General features: G+C 39.5%; 1 protein-coding gene across 5 annotated transcripts in view; it reads right to left on the bottom strand.

The window, feature by feature from the left end:
• Positions 1-19,063, bottom strand: part of STXBP5L (syntaxin binding protein 5L) — a 211,990-nt gene that overhangs the window by 54,071 nt on the left and 138,856 nt on the right. For 4 of the 5 annotated variants that reach the window (XM_086619299.1, XM_086619226.1, XM_086619458.1 and 1 more), the window contains exons 15-19: positions 17,843-18,060; positions 13,809-13,981; positions 6,143-6,268; positions 1,935-2,086; positions 213-284 (exon numbers count right to left, since the gene is read on the bottom strand). In XM_086619299.1, the coding sequence (XP_086475425.1) occupies positions 213-284; positions 1,935-2,086; positions 6,143-6,268; positions 13,809-13,981; positions 17,843-18,060 (741 nt within the window). The remainder of the gene's footprint in view (positions 1-212; positions 285-1,934; positions 2,087-6,142; positions 6,269-13,808; positions 13,982-17,842; positions 18,061-19,063) is intronic. The other variant, XM_086619544.1, reaches the window with a different exon arrangement.

Raw genomic sequence — 19,063 nt, 5'->3', positions numbered from 1 at the left:
GACTCTTTCAGAAGACAAAAACAGTTTTGAAATATCTGTGTAATAAAGATAATTGTCAAAATTAAGCATGGTTGACATCATAAAATGTAGTAAGTTTGCATGCATGCTGAATGTGTTTAAAAAAAACACATTACAAAGCACAAACACATGGGTTTAAGTCAGGCATAGTCCAATCATGATAAAGCTATTTGCCTAACCTTTATAGAACTTACTCTGATAGGAAGTACGGATCCGTTTCGTTAAATCTGGATAAAAGTTAGACAGGCCACGCATGCAAAAGTTGTCTTTGGAACATGCCAGTACACCAGCATCAGCAGCAGGCAGAGGAAAGAGAGAAAAAACAGTCTAAAGTGAAAGGAAGTGATATCATAACCAGCATCTAGAACAGCCAAGGTGAAGAAATTTCAGCAGATGCTTACCTTCCAATTGGGAGATATAATACGAAAAATAATCAAAAAAGTAAAGTATGTGGGATGGACGGTGAGAAAGCAGCTGAGGCTTTTTTTTAGATGTATAGTTTCTATGAGCCATCTAGAAGTGTGTATTCCTTCTTATTGGTCACTTTTCCCCAGCGGGCTCCATTCTGGAAGCACTGCATAGCTGGAACGTTGCCTTAAAGGCTTGGTCAAGACTATCACCGACAGAGAAATCTTACGTGGCACAGTGCTGATAACAGCTATTTCTACATCAGCTACCCTTCACATTTTGTAGGACACTCTGCAGCATGTTGCTTGTGGCTAGCTGCTAAAATTACTTGGGGAGCTACTGTGAGGCTGGCTGAACCAGACTGAGAAGCTGCTTGTCTTCTCTCTCCTCATCTGTGCCAAATTTACATCTTTAACACTTGGCACAGATGAGAACTAAGCTTGCCATGATTAAATGCCTAGAAAGTGAGATAAACGGTCTTTCAGGAACGGAAGTAGGCCTGAAGACTTACATTTTATGCTCTAAATTTTACTTTCTGTTTGGAGTACAAACATATTCCCAATTGAAACGTTTACATTGACTCTACGGAGAAACAAGATTTGATGGTTTAGTGTAGGGCCTCTGATGAAAATGCTGATGCCATAAACACACTGTAATCTACTGCTTTTATAATTTTATGGTTAGATTTCAAACTCAACATTTTCAAACATTTTTTTAAATTGAGTTCTAAAACTTCACAACTATGGAGAACACGTTTCATAACTGTGTCTGACGCTAGCACGTTACTATGGAATATGTAGAGTAAAAAAGACTTGAAACAGAAGATCTTCTGACTTTTTTCTCATACCAGTAAATTTTTTTACATAACCAAAAATGTAAAATAAAAATTAGCTGCATTGATGGACTAATATTTATAACACACAATGCATAATAATAGCTATGACTTACAAATGTGATCTTCTCAGCATCAAATTTTCAAACGGAGTACAACTGAATGTAGTAAGTTTGCATCAAGAGCTTCCATTCATTAACAAAGCGGCTAATTTGAGCTACTTGTGCTACCTACATAACATCTCTCAGGTGTTACGCTTCTTCAGACACAACTGCCTATTCAAATACCAATAAATAGCACTTGGCAGAAGATACAATTAAGTTTAAACTGAAGTCTTACCTATTGGTATGATCTTATTGAAATCAGAAAGAAAATAGCATACAGACTACACTTCAAGTGATGTGTAGAGAAACCATTTACTGCTCTGCTCATTATCATTTTTTACAGACTCAGCTAAGAGAATTACTTGCTGACCTCCATCCCAAAAGAATAAACTTCATAAAACATTGTGTTTCTGAAAGTGTCAGTACCTAAAGCATGTCAGGTTTCTTTTGTCAAGTTATAGAAACTCCACTGGCTAGCAAATAGTCATGCATTTCAAAAGCACCATAAAAAGCCACAAGCAAAAAAACCAAAGAACGTATCAGGCTCATAACCACAATAATTTATTTCCTACCTGCAGCAAACTGCTTGCTTTTACGAGGTGAACGGGGTTGACGCTGGTATGGATCACTTGATCCATATAGGTCAAGGGTTCCCATGCTCAGCAGTACTGTCTTCTGCATAAAGTCCACAACAGCCAAACCATTGCAGTTTCCAAATGCCACTCTGAGAAAAGAAACGTTCCTCAAAGGTGTTAGTAATACGAAATTAAGTGGTGCAAACAATAATTATTATTTATTATTATGAATTCTGGATAAACGCTTTCTTCAGAAGCTACTCAAAGCTTACATTTTAGAGTTCTTACAGATTTGTAATTCTGAATATATAAAATTGTATCCTGAAACATAGCAATTAACTTTCCAGAAAGCAGACTTCCTGCTTTAACTAACTTTCTGTGTCAAATGCATTGCAATAATGTCTAAGTGTGGCCTTACTGAACAATATAATTCTAGTAATAATTATGTAAATTAAGCCTACAAATCTGGACATAGATCTGAAAAAGTGGTTATACATATATAAAAAATACGAATATAAATTAAAATGAAAACACAAATACATGTATAAATAATTATTTTAATCTAAATATAAATGATAAATGAAATGTATCAAGCTGTACTGTGGAGATACCCAAAGCTGAAAGGTATTTATAAAGTTTCCTTCCAACTCTATCAGCTTGGTTACAGTATAGATTCCTGCTAAGACAGTCTCTACCTCTCCGAAATGCTGCTACAAATGGCATTTTGATGGTGGCTTGACACATGGCCAAGATCTCTCAACTGGCGTGAGACTGCCTAACATCTGGATTGCAGTCTTGTTATAAGGAAAAAGAGATGGAACAATTTATTTCTTTTGCTGCCTAAAAAGTCCCTTTCAAAGCATTCTGCCCTGATTCTTCTCTATTGCTTCTACTGATTTCCTTCTGACATCAGTTTCAGAAAGAGGGAAGAAGTTGTATTGGACGAGTAGTACTTTCTCCTCCTCACCCATACAAATGTCTTCTGGTCTTGCTTTTTCCCCAGCTTGGAAGGGGTGGAGGTTGAGGGGGGAAGAAAGAAGACAATGCATCTATCTAAGGAACAGGAAGAAAAAAGGGAAAAGGAAGAAAACAGAAAGATGCTAAAAATGTCTGTATGTAAGACCTGGGAGAAAGTCTGAAGTTAACCACAGCATATGGAAACCCCTATATCTCAGCAGATAATATCTTTGCTTCATATTGTCACTAAAGCATTAAACCTGTTTAAGATTTAATATTAAAATAGAGAAGCAAAATCGAATAATTCTGATTTAAATAATGGCAAGTAAATTCACAGAGCATATGACTACTAAAAGGATCTATAGCCAAACTCTTGACACCGCATTGTGGGAGACTCGCTTTAAGCAGCAATATCAGAAGATAGAAGGGATTGCAGGTACAATCACAAGGAAACTCAAAATCCCAAACCATGCTCAATCAGATTAGGAATCATTTGTAATCAAGTTCCATCTTTTATCTAAAAAGTGATTAAAGTGGTCAGTTCTAAGCCCTGCAAAATATTTAAGCACTCAGTTCACACTAAAAGTGAGCTGTGCATTCACCTCCACCTGATTCTTTGTAACGCAGCTCCAAAATATCGTAAAGGAGATATATGAGTTTGTGTGTGGAAAAACAATAAGGAAAGAGAGAAGTAATGAGATAGAGGAAGGAGAAGCAGAGTAGATAGAACATTTTCCTCTGTTGTACCTTTTCTTCCTCTGCTTCTGTTACAAAAAAGAGGGTTCCATATAGCAAACAGAAAAGGTGAAGGGTGAAAATGAGGTGAATTTTTCTTATTTGTCAAAATGGCAAATTAAGGCACCCTCTACAACAGTGGCTCAAATTCCTCTGGTTGTTACTATACCATGTTTTCTACCCTCGACACATCTATGGAAATACTATGAATGTACTCTTTTTCTCCCCATCGGCTCTTCACTGATCTGTAGCGTAAGCAGCTACTAATACACTCCAGTTTAAAGTGTGTACAAATACATTTTTATTTGGCAATATTTTGTGCTTATCTGGAAAGATCACAGGGTGCACTGAGGAATAAACTCCATGTCCAGAAATTATTAAAGCCTGTTTTGCTACATAGAAGAACAAAATCATTTTTACAGTTTCCCTGGGACAAAAAAAGAATCCTATCTGTCACATTTGCCTGAAGACCATTCTGTGCAAAGTTTTATATGTCTTCATGATTTTTGGCACAAATTGACTCATAAAGAATAGCAAAAAATTATTTTGCTACTTGTTTTTCACATTCTTGTATTTTGCTTTAAAGCATATGTTAATAGGCATTGTCAAAGAAAGGATACTGAAGTAAAAAAGATCACTAGTGTAAAGTGTGACAGCAATTCCTATGTTCATAAGTCCCTGTGTTCTAGGTGGAGAAGAAAAATAAAGAAATAAAAATGTGTCAGTCTAATCTGTTAATACTTGAGGGTATAAAAATTATAGTCATGTGCATTTTGAAAATTATTAACGTGAGATTTAGTAATTTTGGAAAACATGAGTCAAGAGAAGAGCTAGTGATCATTCACTCTGTGGTCAGCAAATTAACAAAATGGATCATCACTTCCTGGTCTGCAATTTTCTGAAGTTCTCAAAGTTCACGCACAAGCATGGATATAATATTTCTTATAGCTAAAAAAACTACCAAAACAATCAGAAATTGCTCATCAATATTAAAACACTTCTGAGGAATGATACGAAAATCTACACAAACATTACTGTTAACAAGGTTTAAGATAAATTGCTAACATCCAAGTCTTTATGAAATCAAAGACAAAATAAGTATGATGAATTTCTCAGTTTTGAGTGATGAATAGTATTAGTTGCTAGAAGATGTTCTATTCCATGGGTATCTTTCACAGAAATGTCATAAAATCCTTATCAGACATTCCGACAATTAATATGCAGATGGACTGAAAATTTTTATCACATGAGCTGGTCACAAATTTTCAGAGACTGCTTTCAGTTCAACAGAACATACTTTAAAACAAATTTATTACTTGTGTTTAACCTTGTAGATCTTCAGTTGTAATTTCGTAAATTTTTCTTTTCTACTTTCATAACATACAGAGGTTTTTTGATGATTCATTTCAACAGAAATAAAACAGGTGTTACTTCTACTTTGTAGCTTGGTACTGTTAAAAGTAAACAAAACACATTAAATAAAATTTCACAATGTCTGAATTCTTTTATCTTTGCTGGGGTAAAGTTAATTTCTCACTTTAGTCCTCTTTCATGGCTGCAGTAACATCAGCAACACTAAGTTCCTATTATTTGTAATATACAGTTACAGAAATCAAAGTACTTAAAAGAACACTGGAAGTAGACACTCTATCAGACAATCTAACACACTATCCTATGCCTTCCTCCTAGTTAAATTGATTATTATAGGAAAAAATTTAGGCACAAGATGACCCAAAGAACTCTAAAACTAGCATGCTAAAAATGACATATTCTCAAGCTTCATGCTGAAGTGGTACAGTTTTTCCACATTCTGAGGTGAGATAACAGGAGAAAACTATTGAACAAAAATTCTGATGTAAGATAGGACTGTGCCTTGTATTAGGCCCAAGGAAAATGTTGGGAGAGACAAGAGAGGGACAGAGAAGAGACTCTGCAGAAGAAATTTAAAGAAATAGGCCCTTCTTGGGTAGCTTTTGTAGGAAAGTGGAATTTAGATTATTCGGCTGTTTTATTGATACACGCATTTATTTTTTTTTCATGCCTGTGCTTATCTCTTTCAAACAGAGATAAGCACAGGCATAAAAGTGGTGCCCTCGGAAGACAATTTCCAACTAAGATAGGAGTTCAAGACAGATTACATTTAACACTTAATCACATCATCATTTTCTATGAAATGCATTTCACCTTGGTATCCTTTCAAAATAACTTTAAAAATTACAGATTTGAAAGGTAATTAGATTTTATTTGAAAGGATGGACAGAATAAGGTGAAAAGATTCGGTCTTTTAAATAGGAATAGTAAAAATATTGGCAAGAATGGCAGTTTAACATCTCATATTACAATCTTTATGTGAGTTCAAATAATTTTGCTCCAAGAATCTGCGTCATAGCACCTTTTGATTATTTTTACTCTTACTTCAATTGTCTGCAGAAAACTTCAAAGTATAATTGGATAATACATGATTAAGTGCAATAAACAATAAATCAACACAACCTTAATTTTGAGTTACTTACAGTCCATAAGCAGAGTTTACGGCAAGACTGGTAATCTGTTGTGGAGGCTCACCATCCACCCACACCAGCTGAATAACAAGATCTGCATGGTATCCAGGAGGCATTCGCACAGGTCGAGTCTTAATGCTAAGAAGAAAAGGTACAAAACAAGAACAAAACAAACAGACTGAGTCAAGAGGATATTGCCACCCAGGACATGGAGAAGGCTGAGGTTCTCAATGACTTCTTTGCCTCAGTCTTCACTGGCAAGAGCTCTAGCGGCATGGCCCAAGTCACAGAAGGCAAAGGCAGGGACTGGGAGAATGAAGAACTGCCCACTGTAGGAGAAGACCAGGTTCGAGACCATCTAAAGAACCTGAAGGTGGACATGTCCATGGGACCTGATGAGGTGCATCCACGGGTCCTGAGGGAACTGGCAGATGAAGTTGCTAAGCCACTATCCATCATATTTCAGAAGTCGTGGCAATCTGGTGAAGTTCCCAGTGACTGGAAAAAGGGAAACATGACCCCCATCTTTAAAAAGGGGAAAAAAGAAGACCCAGGGAACTACAGGCCAGTCAGTCTCACCTCTGTGCCCGGCAAGATCATGGAGCAGATCCTCCTGGTGACTATGCTAAGGCACATAGAAAATAAGGAGGTGATTGGTGACAACCAACATGGCTTCACTAAGGGCAAATCCTGCCTGACTAATTTGGTGGCCTTCTATGATGAGGTTACGGCATTGATGGATAGGGGAAGAGCAACTGACATTGTCTACCTGGACTTATCCAAAGCATTTGATACTGTCCCACACCACATCCTTATCTCTAAACTGGAAAGACGTGGTTTTGATGGATGGACCACTCAGTGGATAAGCAATTGGCTGGATGGTCACACTCAAAGAGTTGTGGTCAATGGTTCAATGTCCACGTGGAAGCCAGTGACGAGTGGTGTTCCTCAGGGGCCGGTACTGGGACCAGTGCTATGTAACATCTTTGTCAGCGACATGGACAGTGGGATCGAGTGCACCCTCAGCAAGTTTGCAGATGACACCAAGCTGTGTGGTGTTGTGGACACGCTGGAGGGAAGGGATGCCATCCAGAGGGACCTTGACAGGCTGGAGAGGTGGACCTGTGAGAACCTCATGAAGTTCAACAAGGCCAAGTGCAAGGTCCTGCACGTGGGTCGGGGTAATCCCAAACACAAGTACAGGCTGGGCAGAGAATGGATCGAGAGCAGCCCTGAGGAAAAGGACTTGGGAGTGCTGGTGGATGAGAAGCTCAACACGAGCCGGCAATGTGTGCTGGCAGCCCAGAAAGCCAACTGTATCCTGGGCTGTATCAAAAGGAGCGTGGGCAGCAGGTCGAGGGAAGTGGTTCTGCCCCTCTACTCTGGAATATTGTATTCAGCTCTGGAGTCCCCAACACAAGAAGGACATAGAGCTACTAGAACAAGTCCAGAGGAGGGCCACGAAGATGATCAGAGGGCTGGAACACCTCTGCTATGAAGACAGGCTGAGAGAGTTGGGGCTGTTCAGCCTGGAGAAGAGAAGGCTCCGGGGTGATCTTATAGCAGCCTTCCAGTACTTAAAGGGGGCCTACAGGAAAGCTTGAGAGGGACTTTTTACAAGGGCATGTAGTGATAGGACAAGGGGCAATGGATTTAAACTGAAAGAGGGCAGATTTAGGTTAGATATAAGAAAGAAATTTTTCACTCTGAGAGTGGTGAGGCACTGGAACAGGTTGCCCAGAGAAGTTGTGGATGCCCCATCCCTGGCAGTGTTCAAGACCAGGTTGGATGAGGCTTTGGGCAACCTGGTGTAGTGGAGGGTTTCCCTGCCCATGGCCGGGGGGTTGGAACTAGATGATCTTTAAGGTCCCTTCCAACCCTAACCATTCTATGATTCTATGATTCTATGATTCTAAGAGTAACAACTGCTTCTCTTGAGAAAATACTAGTGAAGCACAATTCCTTAATACGTCTAGAGCAGTACCAGCACTTTCAGCATACTCTGTATATATATATATATATGTACATTGAGACAAGGCGTTCCAATCGGAACAGGGATATTTTGGAGGAATTCCAGGTTTTGACTTTCATTTCTGTTGTAGAAACAAGTCTGAAAGCTTCAACATTCCCTGTAAGAGCAACTCTGGAGAAGACATAAGTAAGGGTCAACAAAAATTTGCTAAATCATTTTGTTTTGACTTCTTTTTTTCAGAATATTTTCTTATGCTATATTGATACAGGGATAGGTATAGGAGTAGGCTTAAGACTACATAAGACTATACTAGCTATTATTTCTGTGGATAGGTATAAGAATAGGCATAAGACTGCATGAGACTCTGGGAAATACATAGCTTTGGGAAATACACAGCTCTGTGAAATAGCTCTTTGAATTGTTAGAAGTTATCAAATACTAATCCTTGCTTTGAAACACTAACTACCTGAAAAGAAGGCCTGTAAGAGAAACAAAATAAATGATGGCAAGGTTGTAACTCATGAGCCATAGGGAGAAAAACAGATGAAGAGGAGAGATAAGGACTAACAAGAACTAACATTTGTCTTCAAACAAGAACAAGTAGGAGACAACCAGGTGTCCACTCAAGGCCAGGCCAGGCTGGGAAACGGTTTGGCTCTGCAAGCCCAGCCAAAACAGGAATTTTAGGGAAGAAGTAAAAACACACTTGAAGAAGTGAAAACACATATTCTCTCTTGAACGAAGTGCTTACTTTATTGCTTCTGAACATAAATTAGTTGTTTGGGTTTTTTTTTTTCCAATTTGATTCATCATCTTTTCAGGTGTATGAGCCAGGGCTGCTTGGAAGGCTTGCTGAATCACATCATATTCACGTTCAGGAGATAGTCTGCATCATCAGAGTCATCAAAGATCTCTTTTCTAAGATCCAGTACATCAGATAATACTGCTGAAGTTATTTATGGTAGAGATATATGTAGAGAGAAATACTTACAGGAGAAAGAAATACCATGTGCCAAAAATTGCAGTTCTTCAGAATGTGTTGTCCATCTCTATATTGACTAGCTACTCTCCTTACTCTCCTGATTCTTAGTCTTTCTTTGAGTACTGTTTTTCACAAGGATAGAGGATTATATGTGACAAACTGCCCTATTATGACTGTTTGCAGAGGCATGCAATATAAGCCATCTCACCATTTACAGCTACAATAAAAATGCACTGGCTAGTAGGCTTTATGTATAAATTACTACCTACAGAGTGAGTTTACAGATGAGTAACATGAATACCTCAAAGTGTTGCTGTTATTGCATAATAGCTTCTTTCAGTGTATCATCATGCTAAGCTCTACCAGTCAAGAACACACATACAGCAGTCATACGGAAGTGTTCAGTTCTTACGCTCCTCCTTGGTATGTCCACCTACACTACCTCCTCTGCAAGTCACGGAACTTGCCATAATTGAATGTGAAGAGGTGTTAATAATTACATCAGATTTTATCTAGGAAGCATTCATTCATTAAGACCAGCTCACATATTAGGTAATTATACTCCTAGGAAGAACACGGGACTTGTTTGCACTAGATGGATAAATAGAATTGTCAAGAATGTAAGTTTTGAATGTGCAGTGGTGAGGAATCATAGAATGGCATAGGCTAGAAGGGACCTTAGAGATCATCTAATCCAACCTCCCTGTCATGGGCAGGGATGCCTCTCAACTAGATCAGGCTACTCAAGGCTCCATCCAACCTGGCCTTGAATACCTCCAGAGAGGGGGCATCCACAACTTCTCTGGGCAATTTATTCCAAAGTCTCACCACCCTCGTACTGAAGAATTTCTTCCTAAGATCTAATCTAAATCTGTTCTCCTTCAACTTAAACCCATTTCCCCTTGTCCTATCAGTGGACACTCTTGTAAAAAGTCCCTCCCCAGCCTTCCTGTAGGTTCCCTTCAGGTATTGGAAGGCAGCTATTAGGTCCCCCCAAAGTCTTCTCTTTTCAAGGCTGAACAATCCCAGCTCCCGCAACCTGTCCTCGTAGCAGAGGTGCTCCAGCCCCTGGATCATCTTTGTGGCCCTCCTCTGAACATGCTCCAACAAATCTATGTCTCTCTTATGGTGGGGACACCAGAACTGGACGCAGTATTCGAGGTGGGGTCTCACAAGAGCGGAGTAGAGGGGGAGAATCACCTCTCTTGACCTGCTGACCACGCTTCTCTTGATACATCCCAGGATGCGGTTGGCCTTCTGGGCCGCATGAGCGCACTGCCGGCTCATGTTGAGCTTCTCATCTATAAACACCCTCAAATCCTCCTCTTCAGGGCGACTCTTAACCCACTCTGTGCCCAGTTTGTATTTGTGCCTCGGATTGGCCCGACCCAGGTGAAGGACCTTGCATTTTGACTTGTTGAAGCTCATGCAGTTTGCACTGGCCCATTTCTCAAGCTTATCAAGTCCCTCTGGATGGCATCTTTTCCCTCAAGTGAGTCCACGGCACCACTCAACTTGGTGTCGTCGGCAAACTTACTGAGGGTGCACTCAATGCCTAAACAGACTGCAGGACTATGTGCAGAAGGAGTTTAGATAATTCAGTGGTTTCCTTGACATGTTCGTGTTATGCTACACTGAATTTGGTTGTGGCAAACTGTTGGGTTTTATTTTTTTAATGAGATAATCACAGTTCTTCACCATTTTGGAACTACTTGGGGTTACTGTCAAAACCCTTGATTGACTCAATTTTGGGATGATACCAAAAGTTTGGGAACAAAGACTTACATTCTGGGTACAGCTTTTTGATGGCAGTATTTACATCAAAGGTATTTATCTGCATAATCACAAATACATCAGTTTCTTATGTTATTACGGCTGCATATTTCATTATGAAATCTTCTAAAATAAGAAAGAACAGTATTTATTCCACACTGCTGCTTGCCTCTCTTGGTAACATTTATTTCTGAATTCAGAAAAATGCCGAGTTTTCACTACTTCAGCCTCTGTAATCACTTTCTTTCTAGTACCTATTTGCTGACACAAAAACATTCAATCTGATTTCTGACTAGGAAAAATCATGTAGTGTGGAGTGCGACCCATTTGCTGTAACAAGGCTGAAAAGCAGATATGAAAATCAACACAACAAAGCCAAGACTAAAAGCTATTCTGTATATAAAATTTTATGGGATGCCATCCAGAGAGGCCCTGGCAGACTTGAGAGGTGGGCCAGTGTGAGCATCATGAAGTTCAAGAACGCCAAGTGCAAGGTCCTGCACGTGGGTCGGGGCAATCCCAAGTACAAGTACAGGCTGGGCGGAGAATGGGTTGAGAACAGCCCTCAGGAGAAGGACTTGGGGGTGTTGGTTGGTGAGAAGCTCAACATGAGCCGGCAATGTGCGCTGGCAGCCCAGAAAGCCAACTGTGTCCTGGGCTGCATCCAAAGAAGTGTGGGCAGCAGGTTGAGGGAGGGGATTCTCCCCTCTACTCTACTCTCGTGACACTCTACCTGGAGTACTGTATTCAGCTCTGGGATCCTCAACAGAAAAAGGACATGGAGTTGTCAGAATGGGTCCCGAGGAGGGCCACGAAGATGATCTGAGGGCTGGAGCACCTCTCCTCTGAAGACAGGCTGAGAGAATTGGGGTTGTTCAGCCTGGAGAAGAGAAGGCTCTGGGGAGACCTTCTAGCAGCCTTCCAGTACCTAAAGGGGCCTACAAGAAAGCTGGAGAGGGACTTTTTACAAGGGCATGTAGTGATAGGATGGTAATAGCTTTAAACTGAAAGACTGGAGATTTAGATTAGACTTAAGGAAGAAATTCTTCACTCTGAGGGTGGTGAGGCACTGGAACAGGTTGCCCAGAGAAGTTGTGGATGCCCCATCCCTGGAAGTGTTCAAGGCCAGGCTGGATGAGGCTTTGAGCAACCTGGTGTAGTGAAGGGTGTCCCTGCCCATGGCAGGGGGGTTGGAACTAGATGATCTTTGAGGTCCCTTCCAATCCAAACCATTCCATGATTCTATGATTCTATGTGAATTATCAATACAGTTCAAGTTGTGCACTCATCCTCCATGTGTAGGTGGCTGCAGCTTTACGTTAGTATCACGGTATCTTAGATTCTGTATTGCTGTCCACCCGAATGACTTGCATATACAGTCAACAGCATTGTCCAGGTCTCTACTGCGTTTTTTGTGTTTCCAGCACTACTTTCATTTTATCATCATAATGTTGCTTAGAACAGAAGGTTTTTGACAGACAAGGAATGTGGACCTGGTTAGGGTTGGTGGATAAGTGCAGATATTTATATGCCTTTCTCTATTGAAAAGGTTGAGAGTGTACACAATATACTTTTATATAAATGTAAGAGGGAGTATGCCAGCAGTTCTAGTGGTATAATTACTTAGACTTTGAAAAATCACCTCTCTGTCAAACAAGGTTACATTTACTTCGTGTAAAATGAGACAAAAATCAGTCAGTCAGCTTAGTGTGAAATTATATGGAGTTAAAGAAACTTCTAAAAACTAACCAGCAGAATCTCTACTGGTTCATTACATCTTTTCTGCTTCCAAGATCAACAATTTCTCTTCTTCCAAAACCAAATCAAATAAGAACCCTTGAGGGAAAATCTTAGCCACTGAAATAATCAATTGCATTATTGCTGATTTCAATGTCATAAATAGATTTCACATTGGGATTTGTTTTAATAACTTCTTTCTACCTCTTCTATTGATTTTCACAATTTACATTAACGATTAAACTAAGGTCTGAGATTTAACTGCCTGAACAAGGTGGACAAATGAACAGGATGCCAAAAAATACTGCTAATTTTACAAGAACAATGTCATGATATTGCTTTTAAATGCCAACGTTTTCTTTAGGAGCTCAACAGCCCAAAGTAGCTGCAGTCAGGCAATGTTCATTTAAACTGCTTTTGAAATAATTGAGGCATTTAAAATGTTTAATAATAATTAGACTGAAATAATAATGAATGCACTAAAATAAGAGCAATTGTTATCAGTAGTGCACTATAAGTGCTGCAAAATTACAGTTTGTAGTTTTGTACAGAATTCTGTTTTGAAACTACTCAAACCTATAATTTATCTGCCTTATTAGTAAGAACATATTAATCTACTCCAAATAGTGGCAATGTGTACTCTAGCAGACAACAATTTGCTTCTTTCTAAAGATTAAACATACATACACTTCTACACAGTGCAACTGTTTTGTAATTGTATATTTTACAGATTGTTTCATGAGTACGAATACAGTTTCCATCCCTTACACACCATAAAATGCACATACTTTTTTCACAAAGGAAGATTTTAGTGTTATACTAACCAATCAAGGAGGGAAAGCTTTGCACATGTCTGCTTTATGGAATTCTCTTTGTGATGTCAAAAAAAAAGTTCCTCAGGAATTCCTTGATTTATTCTGCAGCACTTGTATTCCACTCAAAAGTGTGGGTATGAGATGAAGATTTACTCCTAGATCATGCTGGAAAGTTACAGTCAAACCTTTACTGTAATAGTTTGTTTTTGCCATAATTACTTCCAGGCTTTTAAAATCCCTTGTTAATTGCTTTGCCTTAATTCTTTTGTTTGTTCCACATTCTGGTTTCTTCTCATACATATGATTAACCTCTTCGTCTTAGCAGCTGACCGATAGTTAATACAACAGATAGGAATGCTTTTTAGAAAGATACATCTGTGAACAATGCTATAGACTTACCTAAGACATGGGATACTATCCTTCATCGTTCCTTCACATGCTACAGTGTTGGTACTGCCTGAAAGGCTCTTTAAAGAAGGAAGCTGGGAGGAGGCATCTGGAAATGGAGGAATTATTTCCGGTTCAGGCGTAATGATATCTTCTACTTCATATTGAAGTCGAACCTCTAATGACTTAAATAAATAGAAAGCTAAGTTATAACTTAATAAAGCTGCTGAAAGTCCACTTACTTTCAAGTAAGTATCACTAAGCCTTTTTTTAAAAATAACCCCCCATGTTTATCATTATCATTTGCAAGCAAAGAATACTGTCATTTGTTATTGATACAGCCTAAGAGCAATATCAGATAGGAACTAGTCATCTACTCTAAGCTGATGGACAAGTACATAGGTCTATTCTTCCACTGCTAACTTTGATTCAAGACATTTATTGTAAGCGAAAGGCAAGAATACAACTTTCCAGAATTTATTATGAAAACGGAATTTAACCACTCATCCCCAAATAAATAAAATTTCAGCATAAGAAGGCATCAGTCAGGATAAATATCATGAAAAATTTCAGCCTATTGTCTATTACCTTTTTCCTAAGCAAATTCATTAAAAGAATGATATCAGCTCTGCCTCCTTATTGCTTGTACAACAGAGTCTCTACAAAACAGGTTTTAGCCAGGATGCAGAAGCCTGACAGTGTAGGTAGCACTGATGAATGAACTTCATTTGTCCATTTTTGTCAGGAAATCAAGGATAACAGCACAGAGTTCTGTATTCGTTAGACTGAACATGAGTTTGCTGGACTCTAGAAAGCAAAGTTCAGACCAGTTACCTTTTGCTCTCCTTCTGGGCTCTCTAGATAGGGGAAAGGACACCAACCAGACTCAATCACCTTTCAATTCTTTCCACTAATTCAGGATATCTAAACTGAAGGATTCCAAAACACAGGGGAAACTCGACAGGGAGCTCAAATCTATGTAAGTAATCTTCTCAAAGAATCACAGTAAACACTGGGCAATTCTGTGTACCTCACAAATAGACCAAGGAGATCCCCATTTTGAAAAGAACGAAAACCAAGGTACAGCCCTCGAAGAGATAAGGTCTTGGGATTACTAGCTGAATAGTAATGTCAGTGCTGGCATCTTGAAGTGATCAGAAGCAATTGCACATGTAGACACTGCAAACTCCATCTTAGTGATCTCCACTGAGACATCATCTGTACCAGAATGGAGACTAAGAAAATATCTAAGTTTTATGAGAATTGGGAGGTAAAGATCAGCCCTGAAGGCTCTACTATTTCTTGACTGTTGTGTTAAAACACGTAAGATTTCAGAAAGAAGTGATTCTGCTCAAGCAGAAGAGAAAGAGTAGGTTCTCAAAATTTCACTTTTCTTTTCTCCTTCCAAAATCCATGGATATTTTTTGCCTGAATTAACTAAAGAAACCTATGGACAACATTTGCCTTCAAAGACGAAGGAGTGAAATACTGAGTACAGGACAATCTAATCTCCTGGACGTAATTGCTGCTGACCAAAACGATTTATAATGCTGTTTAATGTTCATGCAGGATTGGAGTAACTGTTGAAGAGTATGTTCTTCTGCTTGCTGTGATAGAAGTGCATCATTCTTCTTCAGACGTTTTTCTTTGTGTCTTCCTTTTTCTACTAAAATTTATTTTGTTAAATTCTAGATATCATCTATGTATAGAGAAGGAAAAATGTAGGCTAATAACATGACTGTCTATTTTTTGTACATTTTGGTCTCTGCTTTCACTGGATCTTGGAAGGGGTACAATCCCATTGCTAGGCTCATTGATTCTCCTTTCTACACTCAAACTAGCGTAAATTTTTTTCCTATGGTTCTTCTTTCCATGGAAAGATTGATCACTGAGAAAGTGATCATGATTACTAGATACTTAGATGTCCTTTTTGAGACAGGAGTAGATTCAGAGGAGAAAACAACTGCAAATGCTTTCTACATAACTGCACTGCAACAACTCCAAGGTTGGATACGAAGCAGAATTTGTCTCATGCATACTACTTGTCTCCAGAATCTCATATGGAATGATGCAAATAACACTTCTGTTGAGGAATCTCTAAGGCATATTCAGCAGCAAGCTTCCCTGCTACATGGAGAAACCTTTAAGCAGCTTCCATGCTTCCCTCAGCAATAAGATCAGAAGACTGACATCAGGCAGTCATAACAACATGGGGTCCTTAAAATGCTGGGATTTGTAGATTGAACTCAAAGTGAGTTCAGGCTGGCTGCTAGACAAAGGAGGACACGAAGTGCTAGAACTTGGGCTCACCTCAGGCAGCAAAGAAATCCTGAGACTGACCAGCTCAATCTCAGTATAGACAAAGCCAGACAGCCTAAAGTCAGGTACATATTCCAACAAAGACTCTCATACTTTTTATTAACATCCCGACCCCCGCGCCATTTAAGAGTGAAGACTTGAATGCCTGCAGCAAAAATGCAGAAAGCAAGAGATGAGGCCCATGCCAGGGATACACAAAACCCAGGGGAACTCAGTGGCTAAGCCACCAAGATTAGGTAATATTAAGGCAACTCTTCAGGGAACAATTCCTCATATAAATGCTTCTCAATTATAGATGAAATCTGAGAAACTGTTAAATTGCACAAATTATAACACTTTAGAAAATACTAGCTCTGATACAATTCAGCCACAAGAGTAAAAGACAGGAAAATAAAGAAATTAAACGATAGGTAATAAAAGATAAGGTGCATTTGCTATGGAACAATGTAAGAATACTGAAATGTAGCACTTCTAGCAGCATTATCCATGAGCTGGTCAGTAATGTGAAATTACTGTTCATCAGTTTTAAGACTTTCCTGAAGGGATACATTCAGCTAGCTTAATAATTGCATCGGGGCAGGGGAAAAATGAGAGGAAAACAAAAGAACAGTATAGCTAATGAATTTCCTTACCAGATGGCACATGGCTACAGGCCAAAAACAAAACATGTTTTTTCCAGGCTAGAACTATAGACTTTCTGAAGTCTTTCTTAAAATAGTGTGAAAAGGAAAAGAACTGTCATTGGGGAAGGTAGAAAACGAAAGGGAAATTTTGGGTCAGCCCCTGGGGTTTGTTGAGAGCTGGCAGACGCGAAGAAATACTTTCCGGCAAGAGCGCGTCTGGGGTTGCAAACTGTTCACCACCACAAGGTGAGGAGAAAGACTGCAAGCCTGAAGGAGAGGCAGTCATGTTTAGTTTGGCTTTGCCTAAAGGGTAGTCTCCTGTTAAACTTCTTAGAAAGAATGTTGTACAGTGGTTGTGGAAAAACGCAAGGTTTAAACCGAAGTCAGACTTGCTGCACAGCAATGTTAAGTACAAGGTGACTGCAGAGCAGTTAAAAGAACAGGAACTGTATGATCCTGCCTAAAATAAGGTGGCTGCTTAAGACATGAAGACAGAAAAAGAACTATTTGAACAGCAAAAATAGCAACAGAAAGCTTAGGAAAATATCAAGTGTTTAGCCATAAATAATCTGACTTTTCATATAGTGTCCATTTTTGGGAGAAAAAAGTCAGCATAAGCCAGAAAAAACATCAACTCTTTATATTTTGTTAAGGCCAGTGACAACTTTCAGTCCCCTTGTGGAACAAACACTATGAACATAAATTAAAGAGACTAAATACTTGAGTTAAAAGAGCATTATTATGTATGTATGCAATGTATATTATCTGACAAAAACATACAGCAGCCAGTATTTTTAGAGTAGGTAAGTACAACAGAGATTTACTGTATCACAGAGTCTTAAAAGCAAACTATGTTTGAAATCTGCATGGTATGTTACTATTAAAGCAAAAAAGTGGAGAGTTGGCTCCCAAAACCTCAGATTTTTGTCACTAACTCAAGTAGGATCAAGGCTTCACTCAAAAAGTTCAAAATGGAATGTCTCTAAACCTATATTTACACAGCTCGATATTAATTTTATTCAAGTATATGAGCACAGACACAGGATACAATTTGATTTGGAAATTATGTTCTTTTAAAAGAGAGGAAAAGTCTGAAGGACTTACTGCAATTTCAGTATTTACTTCATGTTTGCTGAACCTGTAAACAATCACATACGCAGAAACTCCTGCCACACAGAAAATTCGGCTTTCAGGACACCAGTACATCATCTGAACAGCAAAAGGATCTTCTTCCACAATTTCAGCTGTTGCTTTTCCTTCTCCCAGTTTCTGTTTTTCAAAGACCTTTGATGTTTTTAACTTGTACAGCATCTGTAGAGTAACTGGAATATATTAAAACATATTAAAAATACTGACTAACATAAAGCAAATCAGTTATAAAATTCCTGGGTTCCCATTTTCTTTTCAGTTGTGACATAACAAAGAATCTCATGAAGGCCTAAGAGGAGAAGCAGCTGGGTATGATACAATACGGATATTATTCCGGTACACAGAACTGGTAGGATATAGAATCATAGAATCATGGAATGGTTAGCGTTGGAAGGGACCTCAAAGATCATCTAGTTCCAATCCCCTTGCCATGGGCAGGGACACCCTCCACTACACCAGGTTGCCCAAAGCCTCATCCAACCTGGCCTTGAACACTTCCAGGGATGGGGCATCCACAACTTCTCTGGGCAACCTGTTCCACTGCCTCACCACTCTCAGAGTGAAAAATTTCTTCCTTATATCCAATCTAAATGTCCCCTCTTTCAATTTCAAACCATTGCCCCTTGTCCTATCACTACAGGCCCTTGTAAAAAGTCCCTCTCCAGCTTTCCTGTAGGCCCCCTTTAAGTACTGGAAGGCTGCAATAAGATCACTCCGGAGCCTTCTCTTCTCCAGGCTGAACAGCCCCAACTCTCTCAGCCTGTCTTCATAGCAGAGGTGCTCCAGCCCTTGGATCGTCTTCGTGGCCTCCTCTGGACCTGCTCCAGCAACTCCATGTCCTTCTTATGCTTCCAACCCTAACCATTCTATGATTCTATGATTCTATGACTCCAGAGTTGAAAACAGTATTCCAGGTGGAGTCTCACAAGAGCAGAGTAGAGGGCCAGAATCCCCTCCCTCGACCTGCTGCCCACGCTGCTTTGGATGCAGCCCAGGATATGGTTGGCTTTCTGGACTGCCAGCGCACATTGTCGGCTCATGTTGAGCTTCTCATCCACCAGCACTCCCAAGTTCTTCTCCTGAGGGCTGCTCTCGATCCATTCTCCGCCCAGCCTGTACTTGTGCTTGGGATTACCCCGACCCACGTGCAGGACCTTGCACTTGGCCTTGTTGAAC

The sequence above is a fragment of the Tauraco erythrolophus genome, chromosome 1 (assembly GCF_009769465.1).
Source record: "Tauraco erythrolophus isolate bTauEry1 chromosome 1, bTauEry1.pri, whole genome shotgun sequence".
Lineage (NCBI taxonomy): Eukaryota > Metazoa > Chordata > Aves > Musophagiformes > Musophagidae > Tauraco > Tauraco erythrolophus.
This window is presented reverse-complemented; position numbering and strand designations above follow the sequence as displayed.